This window comes from Rhinopithecus bieti, unplaced genomic scaffold (assembly GCF_001698545.2).
Source record: "Rhinopithecus bieti isolate Rb0 unplaced genomic scaffold, ASM169854v2 scaffold_39586, whole genome shotgun sequence".
Taxonomy (NCBI): Eukaryota; Metazoa; Chordata; class Mammalia; order Primates; family Cercopithecidae; genus Rhinopithecus; species Rhinopithecus bieti.
Window position 1 is genome coordinate 95,056 of NW_016816842.1, and position 19,293 is coordinate 114,348.

General features: G+C 39.1%; 1 protein-coding gene across 1 annotated transcript in view; it reads left to right on the top strand.

The window, feature by feature from the left end:
- OSBPL11 (oxysterol binding protein like 11) overlaps positions 1–19,293 on the top strand; it is a 78,123-nt gene that overhangs the window by 13,673 nt on the left and 45,157 nt on the right. The window contains exons 2-5 of the mRNA XM_017855363.1: positions 6,779–6,847; positions 9,646–9,821; positions 10,649–10,728; positions 13,240–13,416. Coding sequence (XP_017710852.1) covers positions 6,779–6,847; positions 9,646–9,821; positions 10,649–10,728; positions 13,240–13,416 — 502 coding nt within the window. The remainder of the gene's footprint in view (positions 1–6,778; positions 6,848–9,645; positions 9,822–10,648; positions 10,729–13,239; positions 13,417–19,293) is intronic.

Sequence of the window (19,293 nt, forward strand, 5' to 3'; positions counted from 1 at the left end):
TAATAAAACATGGTGAGGAGGAAAACTGTGTTTTTAAAAACTCTTCTGTACACTAATCTTGCTGTCAGTTTCATTCATTGATAAAATATATTACCTTATCCAGAGCCATAGAAATACAGCTGCTCACTTTTTAAAATATGCTGCATGAACCTGTGTTTCTTAAGCAGTGCTAAAATCAGAAATGTTTTATTTGTCTAAAACAAACTCTGAGCAACAGAAAACACATACACACACACTAGAGAAGAAGTCAGGAAATTTCACTTATATTATTATTATTATTTTATTTTATTTTATTTTTTTGAGACAGAGTCTCGCTGTGTCACTCAGGCTGGAGTGCAGTGGCCGGATCTCAGCTCACTGCAAGCTCCACCTCCCGGGTTCACTCCATTCTCCTGCCTCAGCCTCCCGAGTAACTGGGACTACAGGTGCCCGCCACCTCGCCCAGCTAGTTTTTTGTATTTTTTAGTAGAGACGGGGTTTCACCGTGTTAGCCAGGATGGTCTCGATCTCCTGACCTCGTGATCCGCCCGTCTTGGCCTCCCAAAGTGCTGGGATTACAGGCTTGAGCCACGGCGCCCAGCCGCTAGTTGAATTTTTTTGGGGGGAGGTGGGCAGGCTACTGAGAATTGCCTCATGGCTTCATAGAAAAATTCTGTTTCTCTCTTCCCATTGCTTAATTCATTCAGCAAATAAACACTTATTATATCCCAGGCTATACACTAACTGTTGCAAGGAATCTCTCTTAATGTCATTAGCCTTTTCCTCAGCTAAGCAAGCCATTCTCTGCTTCATGCTATTTGTTATCCAGAGAATGGACCAAAGTGCTAAGCCTTTTGGGAGGTTACTTTTTGCCTAGTTGAAAGTATGGATTTTGACATGTGACTTGCCTGGTACCTCACATTTACTGATTACAAGTTGCGTAAATTCCTGCCTGTAGTTAAATGCCTTAAGGTATTGCTATTTGGGTTTTCCAGAAAAATAGAACCAATAGGTAGATATATAGAGAGAGATATTATGAGGAGTTGGCTCATATGATTATGGAGCCTGAGAAATCCCATAGCTCTGTTGTCTACAAGCTGGAGAACCTCTTGACATTATTGTCAACCTCTGATGTCACTTCCAGCTGGCTCTGCCCTCATCGTTCCACTAAATTGTTATCTCTTGGTTGTAAGTCTAATGAGTTTTCTCAGTCATTGTCATATCTTACTTTATCAGGAGCACTGAACTTTTATTAATTTTTGTTTTCTTTTTTTTTTTTGAGACAGGGTCTCACTTTGATGCCTAGCCTGGAGTGCAGTGGCAGGATCTCGGCTCAGTGCAACCTCTGCCTCCAAGGTTCAAGCGATTCTCCTGCCTCAGCCTCCCGAGTAGCTGGGACTACAGGCATGCACCACCATGCCCAGCTAGTTTTTTTATTTTTAGTGGAGATGGGGTTTTACCATGTTGGCCATGCTGATCTTGAACTCCTGACCTCAAGTGATCCACCCATCTCAGCCTCCCAAAGTGCTGGGATTACAGGCATGAGCCACCGTGCCTGGCCTGAGACAGGGTCTTGCTCTGTTTCCCAGGCTCGAGTGCAATGTCACGATTGCAGCTCACTGCAGCCTCAACTTCCTGGGCTCAAGCAATCCTCCCATCTCAGTGTCCTGAGTAGCTGGGATTACAGGTGTGTGCCACCCTGCCTAGCTAATTTTTATTTTTTTTTGTAGAGACAGGATCTCACTGTGATGCCCAGGCTAGTCTCAAACTCCTGGTTCAAGTGATCCTCCCAAAGTGCTGAGATTACAGGTGTGAGCCAAGGCACCTGTCCACTGAATATTCTTGACCACAGACTTATCTTGAAACACTTTCTCTTGTTTCTGTCTTTCCATACTGCTAGTTTTCTTCCCACTACTCAGTTGCTCCTTATCTCTTCTCTGTATTCCCCTTGCCCTTAAAACTTTTCCTTAGAGATCTCTCTTAGGCCCTGTCCCATCTCTTGCCCTTTCGTAATATTTCCTGGGTGACCTTATTTACTGCTGTAACTTCAAATACCAGTTATATGCTGATGACTACCAAGCCCTAATCATGCCGCCTTACTGGATATCTCCTTGTATAGTCCTGCAGGTTCATTAAATTTAACATCTTAAATTGGAACAAATCCAAAACTTCTCTGTGATCCCTCTCCACCCAGTTGTTCCAGCTGGAAATCTGAGTGTTGCCCTTGTCCTTTTCTCTCACCTTCATTCTTTCTGTCTCAGTTCACATCTAATTAGTCATCAGATCTAGTCATTTCAGCCTTCTCACTCACTACTGAATCCTGTGTATTTGTTTAATGCCTTTTTTATTTGTATGGCAGCTGAAAATGTAGTCCCATTGTGTGTCTTTTCCAGTAGCAGGAACCCATGTTACTGTCTTTTTCTTCAAGGAGATATATTTCTCTTAGATTAGATTATAGATTAGAGATGGAAAGTTATTAGTTATTGCCTTTTTGATTTTCTTATGCTTTTCAATGTTTTTTCAGAGTGCTGTGTTTTAGTAGGTATTGAGTAATTGTTTTGAGTTGAAAGGATTTGAAACTGTTTAAAAGGTAGCTTAATTTAAAAACCTTTTATATATCTTAAGTCTCATAAAGAAAGGTTAAGAGATAAGTATGTTGCCGGGCACGGTGGTTCACGCCTCTAATCCTAGCACTTTGGGAGGCTGAGGCGGGCTGATCACGAAGTCAGGAGTTCGAGACCATCCTGACCAATATGGTGAAACCCCGTCTCTACTAAAAATAGAAAAATTAGCCAGGCGTGGTGGCATGCACCTGTAATCCCAGGTACTTGGGAGGCTGAGGCAGGAGGATCGCTTGAACTCGGCAGGCGGAGGTTGTAGTGAGCTGAGATTGTACCACTGCACTCCAGCCTGGGCAACAGAGCGAGACTCCGTCTCAAAAAAAAAAAAAAAAAAAAGAAGTAAGTATGTTTTAGTAATAGAGATTAAAGAATTGAAGCAGTTATTATTAAGATGTTTAAGAGAAAATGAGTATCAAACTAAATATAATAAAGACACTTGACAAAGTTTAATCAGTTATTTTTATAGACTATCAGCTTTCACTACTAATCCCAATTAAATGTTAACAAGTTTAAAAGATGAGAAATATACCCAGTTTCTTGAGCAGTAAAGTTTTTGGAGGACTGAAGAAGAAATTAACTTCCTCATAGCTTATTTTTCAGGGTATTAGTCTGTTTTGGACCATCACTTCTATTTTATAGAACGCAAAATAGTATAATATAGTCAGATATGTGGTATGTTCCCACTTCAATAGCTAGATTTTATTCATATTAACAGACACACATTAAAATACTCTATAAAAATTTGCACATTTTATTTTATTTATTGTTTTTAGAGACGGGGTGGGTCTCCCTATGTTGCCCAGTCTGGTCTCAAAACTCCTGGACTCAAGGAATTGTCCCACCTTGGCCTCCCAAAGTGTTGAGATTACAGGCATGAGGCACTACACCAGGCCCTAAAAATTCGCACATTTTAGATAGGAATAAAGCATGAGAGTTAGAGATACGGTATAGTAACTCAATTATAAGACGGTAGAAGAAACGTGTGAACAAAAGATGTTCAGTCACGGAGCGCTTTTTATGCTGACCACCAGATGGCACAGTCGTTCCACACCTGCTGGTTGCCTTGAATAGTGGCTATTTCTTGGGATACATGGAAAAGGGGAAGAATGAGGGAGGGACATTGCAACCAGCTGTTCCAAAAAATAGGGTATTTTCAAGTTGATTCTTTGTAACCTGGAGACAGCGGTTTTATACAATAAAAACAGGCCAGCAGTTTACTTATTTGAATTTCTGATTCTTTTGAAACTGACTTTATGCTACTACCAAATAAACCATGTCAATATCCTTATAGTTTTGGTTTGTTTTTTTTTTTTTCCAGAAAGCTAACTCTTTAGATATATGAGTCAACAAAATATTAATAGCATTAGAAAATTAAACACAGAACATTACTATGATGTAATATATGAAGATACGCTTAGGGCCAGGTGCAGTGGCTCATACCTGTAATGCTAGCACTTTGGGAGGCGGGGGCAGGCTGATCACTTGAGGCTAGGAGTTTGAGACCAGCCTGGCCAACATGGCGAAACCCCATCTCTACTAAAAATACAAAAATTAGCTGGGCTTGGTAGCTGGTGCCTGTAGTCCCAGCTACTTGGCAGGCAGAGGCAGAAGAATTGCGTGAGCCCCAGAGGTAAAGGTTGCAGTGAGCTGAGATCACACCACTGCACTCCAGCCTAGACAAAAGAGCGAGATGCTGTCTCAATTTTTTAAAAAAAGATACATGTGGGATCTTTTTAGCGATTGATGTTACTGAAATTGTACACTTCTAAAAATTTTTGGCTGATACCTGTAATCCCAACACTTTGGGAAGCCAAAGTGGAAAGATCACTTGAGCCCAGGAGTTTGAGAGCAGACTGGGCAACATAGTGAGACCCCTGTCCCCACAAAAAAAATTTAAAAATTAGCTGGGCACGGTTGTACGTTCCTATAGTTTCTGCTACTCAGATGCTGAGGTAGGAGGGTCACTTGAGCTGATAAATGACTGATAGAGATAACTTAGATATGACCAAAATGGGGCGTACCTTCAGTAGTATGAGAGTAGTGACTAAATAAAGATGATGTATTTTTTTTTTTGAGACGGAGTCTCGCTTTGTCGCTCAGGCTGGAGTGCTGTGGCGTGATCTCGGCTCACTGCAAGCTCCGTCTCCTGGGTTCATGCCATTCTCCTGCATCAGCCTCCGAGTAGCTGGGACTACAGGCACCCGCCACCACGCCTGGCTAATTTTTTATATTTTTAGTAGAGATGGGGTTTTCATCGTGTTAGCCAGGATGGTCTCGATCTCCTGACCTCGTGATCCGCCCGCTTCGGCCTCCCAAAGTGCTGGGATTACAGGCGTGAGCCACCGCGTCCAGCAAGATGATGTATTTTATTTATTGCTTTGAAATAAAAATTTTGTTTTTCTCAGGTATAGATAAGTATATGTAAAGTTTTAAGAAAGTTTTGCTCCATAGTTCACACACATTTGAAGAATATATACAGTCTTAAAACCAGAGGAATTGAACTATAATTGAGTTGTGATTTTTTTATTATATGCTAATGGCTATCACTTTTGATACTTATGTAGAAATGAAAGCTTGGTGTAGAGAACCTAGATGAAGGAGTAATTCCCAGAATGGTGAATTATGAAATATCCTGGCACTTTGAGAAAATATTTAGGTTGTATACTACCTCAAACCTGTTATGGATTGATGCAGAATGTAAGCATATATTCAGATTATGTAGCAACAGGACAGACTAGACAAAGAGTAAGTTTTTCTGGTGTTTGTTTTGTTTTGTTTTGTTTTGTCTGTGATGGAGTCTCACTCTGCTGTCCGAGCTGGAGTGCAGTGGTACAGTCTTGGCTCACTGCAACCTCTGTCTCCCAGGTTCGAGTGATTCTTCTGCCTCAGCCTCACAAGTAGCTGGGATTATAGGCACATGCCACCATGCCTGGCTAATTTTTTGTATTTTTAGTTGAGACGGGGTTTCACCGTGTTAGCCAGACTGGTCTCGAACTCCTGACCTCAGGTGATCCACCTGCCCCGGCCTCCAAAAGTTCTGGGATTACAGGTGTGAGCCACCACGCCTGGCCAAGAATAAGTTTTTCGGGAAGCTGAGCTGTGTACTAAGTACCTAAAATAGAGGAGGAACTCTTTAGGGAATTTCTTTGAGGCAGAGTCTAGGGGCATTGGGTTTTCTATGGCTCCAAAGGGCTGCTTAAGCCTGAAAGCCTGGGGAAGATAGGGGAGCCAAACAAAAAATATAGCTCTCTGCTTTTCTAAGCGATGTATCTCAAAAGAACTGAAATAAATAACTTGATTGTGACCTGGGCCGAAGTATAAGAACTAGCAGAAACCCAAGTGGCTGTATTTCTAGAGAAGAATTATTTCCTCTGGTTGTGGGCTTTGTTTATTATTCTTATTTATTTATTTATTTATTGTATTTAATAAAGAGAGACAGGGTCTCATTATGTTGCCCAGGCTGGTTTTGAACTCCTGGGCTCAAGTGATCCTCCTGTCTTGATCTCCCAAAGTGTTGGGATTACTTGCGTGAGCCACTGCACTCAGCCCAATTTTTTTTTTTTTTTTTTTTGGAGACGGAGTCTCACTCTGTCACCCTGGCTGGAGTGCAGTGGTGAAATCTCAGCTCAGTGCAACCTCTACCTCCTGGGTTCAAGTGATTCTCCTGCCTCAGCCTCCCAAGTAGCTGGGACTACAGGCAAACACCACCACGCCTGGCTAATTTTTGTATTTTTAGTAGAGATGGGGTTTTGCCATGTTGACCAGGCTGGTCTCGAACTCCTGACCTCAAGTGATCCTCCTGCCTTGGCCTCCCAAAGTGCTGGGATTACACGGTCGAGCCACTGTGCCCGGCCAGCCCATTTATAATATAGTACTTACAATATATTTGTTTTATGTTTATGTAATTTTATATTTGTATAATGATTTTATATTTGGAATATTTATGATAATACATAATTTGTGAGGTATTGTACTTGTTTTGAGGAAATTGATGAAGTCCTATGGATATGAAATTTGGGGAGATTAAATGCCTCTGTTGACCTATACATTTTACTTCTGAATAAAATTTGAGGCATTTATAAAGCATATATGTATCTGTAGCTATTTTGAAAATTGTACCATTATCTTCCTGGGATTTCTTCTACTTTTACTAACTTTGGCATTTTCTTTTGAAACAGTGATCACATGGAAAATGTGTATGGCTATTTAATGAAGTATACCAACCTTGTCACTGGGTGGCAATACAGGTAGGTGTGATTATTTGTGTCACATCAGTCTCTCCTAAGAGACCAGAAATAGGGCCCGATAATTTTATATTTTGATATTACTTTAGACAAGACATGGCTGGGAAACCTTTTAGAAGGATTTCCCACATTTTCTAAAAGTTTCCCACATTTTCTAAAAGTTGTTACTATTAAATGAAGATTAGAATCACTTGTTCACCTGGCTTGGGCATTTTATACTTGCAGAAGTTAGGTTCTTAGGGGAAGAGAAATAGAGGTTTGGAGGCAGCAAACACATTTGTATTAGGTTCCCATCTTGTGCCAGATTCACAGCTTCTCTGGGATCTTGGAGAGGTTGAGTAACCAGCCCAAGGTCACACAAGCTGTCAGGAAGCAGGAAAACCAGCTATCTCAAATACTTTGTAGAATTGGTAGTTGTGGGGCAGGCATATTAAACTGGATCAAATTGTCTACCAAGTTCTATTATGGAACAGGCTAACATGTAGAATGCCAGACTTCTCCAAACTCAAACATGAATTATTTTTTTTTTTTTGAGACAGAGTCTCACTCTGTCACCCAGCTGGAGTGCAATGGTACGATCTCGGCTCACTGCAACCTCTGCCTCCGGGGTTCAAGTGATTGTCCTGCCTCAGCCCTCTGAGTAGCTGGAATTACAGGCATGCGCCAGCACGCCCAGCTCATTTTTGTAGTTTTAGTAGAGATGGGGTTTCACCATGTTGATCAGGCTGGTCTCAAATTCCTGACCTCAGGTGATCCACCCGCCTCGGCCCCCAAAGTGCTAGGATCACAGGCGCGAGCCACCATGCCTGGCCACACAACTTGAATTTTAAAAGTTTAAAACTTTTTAGTTAATTTTTATTTTATGTTAATTAATTAATTAGTTTATTTGAGACAGGGTCTTGCTCTGTTGCCCAGGCTGGAGTACAGTGGCATGATCTCAGCTCACTGTAACCTCCACCTCAGGCTCAAATCATCCTGCTGCCCCAACCTCCTAAGTAGCTGGAACTACAGGCATGCACCACCACACACAGCTAATTTTTGTATTTTTTTTTTGTAGAGACAGGGTTTTGCCATGTTGGCCGGACTGGTCTCGAACTCCTGAATTCAAGTGATCTCAACTCATCCAGCCCTTCTTTGAGTTACTTTTTTTGTGTGTGAGATGGAGTCTTACTCTGTTACCTAGGCTGCAGTGCAGTGGCGCGATCTCACCTCACCGCAACCTCCACCTCCAGGGTTCAAGTGGTTCTCCTGTCTCAGCCTCCCAAGCAGCTGGGATTACAGCACACCACCTCGCCCAGCTAGTTTTTTGTATTTTAGTAGAGACGGGGTTTCACTGTGTTGCCTAGGCTGGTCTCAAACTCCTGAGCTCAGGCAGTCCACCCGCCTTGGCCTCCCAAAGTGCTGGGATTACAGGTGTGTGCCACTGCGTCCGGCCTAGCATTCCTTTTTTAAAAAGGGGCGAGATGAGGTGGCTTATGCCTGTAATCCAAGCACTTTGGGAGGCCAAGGCAGGCAGATTGCCTGAGGTCAGGAGTTCGAGATCAGTCTGGCAAACGTGGCAAAACTCTATCTCTACTAAAAATACAAAAATTAGCCGGGCATGGTGGTGGGTGCCTGTAATCCCAGGTACTTGGGAGGCTGAGGCACAAGAATCGCTTGAACCTGGGAGGCAGAGGTTGCAGTGAGCTGAAGTGGTGTCACTACACTCCAGCCTGGGCAACAGAGCATGACTCCATCTCAAAAAAAAAAAAAAAAAAAAAATTTGTACTACTTAAATCGGAATTTCTGAAATGTATTTTTGAAACTAGTTAATCTAGAACCAAATCAGAATATTCTTTTCCAAAGTGTATCAGTATTTCATCAAATTCTTTTCCAGAGTGTATCAACGTTTCATCATTTAGTTTCAAGGTCCTTGTATTTCACCATCTCCAATTGCAGCTTTTTCATTTTTATGCAGAAGTAATCTTTAGTTTTGACTTATCTAATGATACATTCACGAAGTCTTTTTTACTCTATTATTCTCATTGTATATTTCACTGATTAAATCTTAAATCACCGTGCATATTTTGCCTAGTATATCTTGCCTTAACCTCAGAGCTCATATTTTGATTTATTTCCAGTGAATTTTAAATAAAAATTTTCACTACCATTTGTCCTCTGGCAGTTTACCCTCTGTTAATGAATTCTGGGGAAAAATCTTTCTCTGAAAGGATATGGTGTCTTTGCTTCCTTTTGTGCATTAACTGATAGGCCTCTTACTTAATAAATGCCTCTCCCTCAGCTGAAGGGTTTATATCTTTTATTAAACTCATTCAATTTTTTTTTTTGAGACAGAGTTTCGCTCTTTGTGCCCAGGCTGGAGTGCAGTGGCAGTATCTCAGTGCACTGCAACCTCTGCCTCCCGGATTCAAGCGGTTCTCCTGCCTCAGCCTCCCAAGTAGCTGGGATTACAGCCACGCACCACCACACCTGGGTAATTTTGTATTTTTAGTGGAGATGGGGTTTCACCATGTTGGCCGGGCTGATCTTGAACTCCCGACTTCAGGTGATCCACTCACCTCTGCCTCCCAAAGTGCTGGGATTACAGGCGTGAGCCACTGCACCCGGCCTAACTCATTCAATTTTTAGTAATCTTCACTGCTAGAAAATTCAGTCTAGTGTTTCCAAGTATCTCTTGAAATGCTTTTAAATTTTATTGTTAAGAACAAAACCCTGAAATGTGTAAGTGATTGAAGTTTGCTTTGCTTTAGTTTGCTGAGGGAAAATGTTTACAAATTATGGATTTTAAAAAATCATTGCAGGTTTTTTGTTTTAAACAATGAAGCTGGGCTGTTGGAGTACTTTGTGAATGAACAGTCTAGAAATCAGAAACCTAGAGGAACTTTGCAGCTTGCAGGAGCTGTAATATCACCCAGTGATGAGGATTCTCACACCTTCACTGTAAACGCTGCCAGTGGAGAACAATATAAACTCAGAGGTATGACTGAGATATGAGAATTAATATTGTGATTTTCTTCTTTTTTTGAGAAGTTGGTGTATTACATGCTTTCATATGGGCTTTGGAAACAGAAACTACTGTCATCAGTGATGTAAATACAATATTCTGAACCTTGGAAGTGCTTTGAGAATTTATTAAATCTGTTGTAATAAATAACTGTTTTCAAGTGCAACAGTGTATGTTTGTTTAGGACTGGCCCCTCTAAAAAACTGTGTAGGTGAAACTCTGATTACTGAAAATCTAGAAACATAGACTTTAAATGATTTTTTTAAATGTATTTCACCCCTTTACATGGTTTAGTTTACATGCCCTTTTTGCAGCTTTCAGTAACTAATGTACATTATTGGGATTTATTATAATGTCATTCATTAAAATAACATATAACTTCTGTTAAGATAAATTTAATGTGTGTAGAAGTTTTTTATTTAATAAATACACAAAGTATAATGGTAATCCTAAGTGAGCATGCTCCTGCAGATCTGAAAGTATTGATTATACATCAAATACTTAATAAAGGGGTTATTTCTTTAAATAAGAACCTATTTTTATGAGTTACAACATGTCAGTCTCTCATCCTCACCTCACTGCATGTAATTTATCCTTTTTAATGAAGTAGCTACATCCAGCTACTGTGTTCCCTAACAAAGTTGGTGCTTTGGCCTCTTTCCTGCCTGCCTCTAGTAAGGGAAGTTTGCTCTGGTGAGAGTAAGACCAGTATCTGCTTTTCAGTAATCTGATCTTCATACTGTAGGCGATTGTGTTCCAAAATAAATAAATATAAAATAACTTTCACATTCTTTTAACAGCTACCGATGCAAAAGAGCGACAGCACTGGGTTAGCAGACTTCAGATATGTACACAACATCATACTGAAGCTATTGGAAAGGTATGCAGATTTATATACAATATTAATATACAAAAATGAGGAAGGAATATTTTTTATTTTTTGCCTTTTAAAATTGAGATACTATTCACATACTGTAAAATTCACCCTTTTAAAGTATATATGTATAATTCTGTGGTTTTTAGTATATTCACAAGGTGGTTCAACCATTAAAACTCTTTTTTTTTTTTTGAGACAGAGTCTTTCCCTGTGGCCCAGGCTAGAGTGCAGTGGTGCGATCTTGTCTCACTGCAACCTCCACCTCCTGGGTTCAAGTGATTCTCCTGTCTCAGCCTTCCGAGTAGCTGGGACTATGGGCATGCATCAGCACACCCAGCTTATTTTTGTACTTTTAGTAAAGACAGGTTTCACCATGTTGGCCAGGCTGGCCTCGAACTCCTGACCTCAAGTGATCCGCCCACGTTGGCCTTCCAGAGTGCTGGGATTACAGATGTGATCCCACTGCCCCGGCCGCATTGCAACTTTCTAATTTCAGAACATTTTCATCCCTCCTACAAAAAAATAAAAAATCTGGAGCCACTAGCAGTCACTCCCTGTTCTCTCCTTCCCAGTCCCCTAGCAAACTCTATTTTCTATTCCATGGATTTGTCTATTCTGGGCATTTTATGTAAAGTGAGCCATGTAATATGAGGTTTGTTGCATCTGGCTTCTTTGATTTAGCATGTTTTCAAGGTTCATCCATGTTGTTGCATGTATCAGTACTTTACTCCTTTATTCCTTTTTTAAGATTGAATAATATTTTATTGTATAGATATACTATTTTTAATCCATTCATCAGTTGGTGGACATTGGGTTATTTTCATTTTATAGACATTATGAATAGTGCTGCCATGAACACTTGTGTTCAAGTTATTATGTGAACATATGATTTCGTTTCTCTAGGGTATCTATCTGGGAGTAGAATTGCTGGATCATGTGATAGTTCTATATTTAACTTTTTGAGAAATTGCCAAACTGTTTTCCAAAGCAGCCACACTCTTTTACATTCCCATCAACAATATATGAGGGTTCTAATTTCTGTATATCCTTGCCAATACTTGTTACTGTCTTTTAAAAAAATTATTATGGTTATCTTAGTGGATATGAAGTGGAATCTTATTGTGGTTTTGATTTCATTTTCCTAATGACTAATCATGTTGAGCACCTTTTCATGTGCTTATTGGTTAGTCATTTGTATATCTTCTTTGGAGTGTTTTTAAAAATATTTTTCAAGGTGAAAGGAGAGTCTCATTACTTGAAATCTGAGGTTAGAGATGTCTAAAAGTAATATATGGGCATCATATTTAAAGGATTTCATACCTAGGTGATAACTTGTCTTTTACCATTTTGTTTTTTTAGTCATTCTTCCTGTTGGTTTCCCCGAGAAGTGAATTTTTAAAAACTGTTTGTACTTTCGGCCTAAAACCTAGTCTTCAGGAAATCCAACACAACAGCTTTTCTCATACCATAAGGTTCTAGTCGTTGTCAGTGAGAAAGTACTAGTTTGTATCGAAGGGTACTTGGCATGTTACATTAAGAAATGTATTATATTGCTGAGTGCATTTTTTTGTATTAATCATGGTGTTTAAGGCCAGGTGCAGTGGCTCACGTCTATAATCCCAGCACTTCGGGAAGCTGAGGTGGGCAGATCACCTGAGATCAGGAGGAGTTCAAGACCAGCCTGGCCAACATGGCAAAACCCTGTCTCTACTGAAAATACAAAAATTAACTGGGCATGGTGGTGCATGCCTGTAATCCCAGCTACTCAGGAGGCTGAGGCAGAGGAATCATATGAATCCGTGAAGTGGAGGTTACAGTGAGCCGAGATCACGCCACTGCACTCAAGCCTGGGCGGCAGAGTGAGACTTAGTCTCAAAAAGAAAAAAAAAGACCAGGCGCAGTGGCTCACCCCTGTAATCCCAGCACTTTGGGAGGCCGAGGCAGGCGGATCAAGAGTCAGGCGTTCGAGGCCAGCCTGACCAACATAGTGAAACCCTGTCTCTACTAAAAAAAATACAGAAATTAGCCGGGCATGGTGGAGAGCGCCTATAGTATCCCAGCTACTCAGGAGGCTGAGGCAGGGGAATGGTGTGAACCCGGGAAGTGGAGGTTGCAGCAAGCCAAGTCGCGCCACTGCAGTCCAGCCTGGGCGACAGAGCGAGACTCCATCTCCAAAAGTAAAAGAAGAAAAAAAGTTACGGTGTTTAAAAATCTGAAATTATAAACTTCTTGTTATTCTAGTATTTGTTAAATGTGAAAGAATATTTTTTTGACAGCACAAAACTGGAAAATAATTTTCTAAATAAATTATCAGTTTACTTTGGGATATGTAAAATGCTTAAACTTTGAGTATCTCAGATTTTATCATCTTCAGAAATGTTCTCATAGTCAATTCTGAAGTTAATTTAATTTTAAATGCTGCTCATGTGTAAGTCTTAAGTGTGTGGTAATTTGATGGTTACAGATCCTAAATTAAAGAAGAAAACAAAAGGAATGATTTTGTTTGTCTAACAGAATAATCCTCCTCTGAAGTCACGGAGCTTCTCACTTGCATCTAGTGGTAATTCTCCTATATCGCAGAGGAGACCAAGTCAAAATGCCATTTCTTTTTTTAATGTTGGACATTCCAAACTGCAATCAGTGAGCAAAAGAACTAATTTACCTCCAGACCATCTTGTGGAAGTCAGAGAAGTAAGTATGAATTAAAGTCAAGTTAAAATGCACAAAATGATCTTACCTGCTTGGTTTTGTCACAAAAAAACTTAAATACTGTTTGTGTCTTCAAGGGCCTTCATTGTTTCCCATCTAGTATGCTGAGATAATTTTTAAGTCATAAACATTCCCTGACTATATAGAGTGTCCTAAGTTTCCTCATGTCTGTCATGTACTAGGCACGTGGTCATTTTTCAAAAGTCTGTATCTTTCAATTCTCAAGTAAAAGTACAGACTCCTTTTATGTAAATTTTTTGATCAAAATGGTAATTAAGCCTAGTGGGAAGGCTATATAGCCAAACAAGTGATTCTTTAAAAAAACAAACTGATAAAGGCCAGGCATGATGGCTCAAGCCTGTAATCTCAGCACTTTGGGAAGCCAAGGTGGGAGGATTGCTGGAACCCAGGAGTTTGAGACCAGCCTGGGCAACAAAGCCAGACCCTGTCTCTAAAAAAAAATTTTTTTTTTAAATTTTAGCTGGTGGTGGTAGTGATGTGCACCTATAGTACCAGCTACTCTAGTAGCTGAGATGGGAGAACTTCTTAAGCCCGGCAGTTTGAGGTTGCGGTGAGCTATAATTGTGCCACAGCACTCCAACCTGGGTAGCAGAGTGAAACCCTGTCTCAAAAAATAAAAAAACAAACAGTGGCGGGGCACGGTGTCTTATCCCTGTAATTCCAGCACTTAGGGAGGCTGAAACAGGAGGATCGCCTGAGCCCAGGAGTTCAAGATCGGCCTGGGCAACATAGTGAGACCTGTCTCTGAAACAAAACAAACAAAAAACTTACATATATGTAACTTATATATATATAGAATCTGATATATATTTATAGAACATTTCAAACATATACAATCATTAAATCCTTGATGTTGCCTTATATCACCATTTCTTTCTTTTAAACTGTGTACCAAATAATTCTAGTTAATAAAACATGCAGTATGTTAAGTTCTAAATATTAAGTTCTAAATATATACATAGAACATTTCAAACATATAGAATCATTAAATCCTTGATGTTGCCTTATATCACCATTTCTCTTTTTTTAAACTGTGTACCAAATAATTGTAGTTAGTAAAGCATAGTTTGTTAAGTTCTAAATATTCCAGACATTACTTGCTGAATTAAATTTGGTAGAGCTTATAGATAATCTATGTAGTGAATTGGTGAAAACAGTATCATAAATCACACCCAAATGATTCAAGGTAGGAGGCTAGGAGAAGGAACTCTGTCAAGGTATTTAGGGTTGTGTTTATAAGTGAAGAAATTGATGTAGAGAGATGAAGTAACATGCTTGAGATACACAGACAGTAGCTTTTGATTCACTTTCTAATTCTGTTATATAAACAAACAGTTACAAAAGACTCTTTTTCATAAAACTCTGTAATTTTAGTATTCATAACAATGGTATTCCATTTGTAGATAAATGTCAGTGTTTGTCTTTTTTTTTTTTTTTTTTTTTTTTTTTTTTTGAGACAGTCTCGCTCTGTCACCCAGACTGGAGTGCAGTGACGCGATCTTGGCTCATTGCAACGTCCACCTCCCGGGTTCAAGTGATCCTCCCACCTCAGCCTCCCAAGCAGCTAGGACCACAGGCTCCTGCCACCACACCCAGTTAATTTTTGTGTTTTTAGTAGAAACGGGGTTTTGCCATGTTGGCCAGGCTGGTCTCACCTGACCTTGGGTGATCCGCCCACCTCAGCCTCCCAAAGTGCTGGAATTACAGGCGTGAACCACCATGCCCAGCTGGTGTTTGTCTTTTAAGGAAACCAAAATACTTCTACCTTTATTTAGAGTGGAGGAGAAGGAAACATTAAACATGGTTAAGATTCAAGATACAGAATAAAGAAAAGCATTCAGGGGCAGTCTTATGTCGTAATGTATTCCTTAACCCTTAAAAACTAGGCAGCCATGAAATTCTTGGAGCTTTTCAATCATGGCTAGCGATGGGAGTTTGAGGTGGGCTTCTGGGATGCTGGTAATGTTCCGTTTCTTGGTCTGGGTGTTGGTTACCTTGTATGTTTAGTTCATCAAAATTCATTAAACCCATATACTTGTGATATGTATCTGTTTGTAGACTGTCAGTATACTTCAGTAAAGAGTTAGAAACAAGCAAAAAGCATGTAATTGAAATTCTCATGTATTATAGCACATTTTCAAGGAAAAGGGATGGTTTTGTATTTAAGATTTTGTCTCTATAGAGGCCTTCTGCTTAACTATACTTGGGTCTTTGTGACCTGATGTCCCGAGACCATTGTCATATCTCTGTTAGCTTTTCTTCAGTTGTGAAGACTTTAATCAACCTGCCCTTCTCTTTTCAACTCTAATGATTGTTTTGTTGTTCTCACTGGCTCAATGGTAATACTGCCACACTCCAATGTTATGTGTCTTTAAATATACATTTCATATCATTATAATAGCATGTTAATATTTAACATGTAACTCTGGCACTTGAGTGTAGAAAGAATGAGTCCCTAAAGTCCCTAAAGTTTCACAATTACCTCTTTGGGAAGGTCCAGCATTAACTTACAGAATTGACATAATTTAATGACAATCTCTCCTTGAATTATGGCTCTAGAAATTATTCTAGGGTTTGGGTGGTAACCACAGTTTGGCACTCCCTGTGTCACTCCCTCACCCCCACACATGCCAAAAAAAAAAAGTATTAGCTGAGCATCTGTGTCTTCACTAGGTTGGTATTTTTGCATTTAACAACCCAACAAACTGTAAGATTAAGTCAAACTATAAGATTATAACTACGTTAGGAATGTTTCTATATTCCAATGGAATAATTCTGTTTCTGAGAAAACAGTCCTTTTGGAATGTTCATATCATTTTTTGTCCTCCAGACAAATATTAAATACCTCCAGAACCAATTTTTCCTTTGAAATTTGGTTTATTGCTAATATAAAGTCATTATAATCTAGTCTCTGGAGGCATATTGTTTCCTAGTCTTTTTATTTATTTATTTATTTTTTTGAGTGGAGTTTTTCTCTTGTTGCTCAGGCTGGAATGCAGTAGCATGATCTTGGCTCACTATAACCTCTGCCTCCCAGGTTCAACCAATTCTCCTGCCTCAGCCTCCCAAGTAGGTGGGATTACAGGTGCCCACCACCACGCCTGGATAATTTTTGCATTTTTAGTAGAGACGGGGTTTCATCACGTTGGCCAGACTGGTCTTGAACTCCTGACCTCAAGTGATCTGCCTGCCTTGGTCTCCCAAAGTACTGGGATTACAGACATGAACCACTGCACCTGGCCAGCTTTTATTTTAAATGGGTTAAATTTATTAATATTTACCTTATTAGAAATTAAAACAGGAGTTAAAGTAACTTGTTAATTAAGAAAATAATAAAAATTAATAAACCTACTACATATTAGCATAAATAACATTTTTATGTCAAAGTTATCTTTACCAAAACAAAATCATTATTGAAAAGAGTGGATTGTTTTACATTTTTGCAGTCACTTCAATGTCTGGCCTTATAGAACACAACCGAATTCTCACATCTGTTGCTATATTCAGTCTACTATAGTATATTGTTTTAGTTGAACTACAGGATGAAAATTTGGCCATTCACAGATAATGTGTTTGGAAAAAAGAGAAACATTGTAATAGCCTTTTTAGATAATTGTGGCTATTCTTTGATACTATACCAAAACTTGACAACTGATAGTTTCTTAAATGTTAGATGCAGTATGGAATCTAATACATATCAGTGAACTTTTTGTGTTTTGTTACGTGAAAATCCATTGGTCTGTCCTGCACTTTGAATGGATCTTTAACCTAGCCATGATTTTGTAACACTGTGCATTCATTAGTCATTTTGGAGATGTTAGTTTACAGAGTTACGCAGATCTTGCAAATATTGGTCCATTTTATTATTATACAGTGAGTAAAATTCATATTTATTAACATCCCCAGTGTCATCAGAAAAGTATTGGGAAGCTGTCAGATATACCAGATAAGGTTGTCCGAAATTCTGATTTTCATTTTACAGCTCAAATTTTGTAATTGATAACAAATACTGTTGTTTTTTCGATAGCCTCATTTTATTCAATCTTGAGAAAATGTCTAACTCATTCCCCAAACCTGAATCTCCATCGTTTCTTTCTTTCTTTCACATCAGAATAGTAGTCCATGGAAACAAACAAACAAACAAAAAACAGCTAATTCAGCTTACAAGTCAGTCACACAAGTGCTTTTTCTCTAGGCAACCTCTATATATTGGTATGCAACAGAAGTGCTTTATATGTACTTCCCACTTTCTACATAGAGAATTTTTTAAATTACTACGTCTTGATGTAGTAAATTTAATGATTTTTACTGCTTTACAAAGACATTCTTAAGTAAATTGGCTTTTTTTGTGTGTGTGAGTACATGGCAGGTAAAGAATACAGTGACCACTAGTGGGTTTGGTGTCACTGCCTTTTCACTATCGTTCCAGAAGTTTTACCCACCATTGCTTTCACGTCATTAATACAGATGTCACCACAGTGAAAAAAAGCAAATAACTTCTTTGAATTACTATAAAAAATAGTTTGACTTCACAGACTCTCTGAAAGGAGTCTCACAGGGGTCTCTGCAGAGCACACTTTGAGAATTACTGTTCTAGAATTATCCAATTCCAGGAGGTTGTGATGCAAAGATATAAATTGATGTGAGTTTGAAAGGAACATTTTAATCAAATCTATGGGTAAGTTTAGTGTTAGATTAGGCAGCAGTTTGTAAAAGCAGTTAACTCCTTTTTTTTTTTTTTTTTTTGAGATGGAGTTTTGCTCTTGTTGCCCGGGCTGGAGTACAATGGCACAATTTCGGCTCACTGCAACCTCCGCCTCGCAGGTTCAAGCGATTCTCCTGCCTTACCCTCCCAAATGGCTGGGATTACAGGCATACTACAGGCATCCACCATGCCCTTCTAATTTTGTATTTTTTTAGTAGAGACGGGGTTTCTCGATGTTGGCCAGGATGGTTTCGAACCCCTGACCTAAGGTGATCCACCCGCCTCGGCCTCCCAAAGTGCTGGAATTACAGGCGTGAGCCACCACACCCAGCCTAAAAGCAGTTAACTCTTGTGAGTAGTATCATATTGTCCTTGAAAATGAATTTATTACAAAAGCTTTACTTTATTAAAATCATCTGTTTCCTATTTACTGTTTCTTATTAGTACTACTTATCAGTTCCCTTCTTTTTCAGTTCATGCTTCATGCCGGTACTATGCTATGCCCTGGGAGTAACTCAAATGACCAGTCTAGTAAGTGAGACAGAAACTTAAAACACAAGTGATTAAAATCATGATTCTAATTTGGTTTACAGACAAATTATATGCCACCTGAATGATATACTCCTATCACTACGATTGCCATTTCTAGCTACAAAACACAGGTTCACCGAGGTTTCAGCTTTCTTGAAGTTTTCTTTTTTTTTTTTAAAGGACCTGGCTTTATAGTGTCAAGGAACAATCACTAAAACAGTTTCACAAATCACTTTTCCATTTCTTTGAATAGATTTGATTAGCTAATTTGTTTTGGAGAGAGCCATTACCGACTTTTAACATTTATGCTATAATTATATACTTTGTTTTAAAGCAGAGTCGGCAAGTTGCATATATATATATATACACACACACACACATACACACATATATATGCACACACATATATATACACACACACTATATATATCTTACTATCGATATATATCTTACTATATTTATATCTTGTAGTCTGCTTTAAAGTATGCGTGTGTATGTGTGTATATATATACACACACACTTTGTATATGTAATATGTACATATTATATATATATAGTATTAGTCCATATTCACGCTGCTGATAAAGACATACCTGAGACTG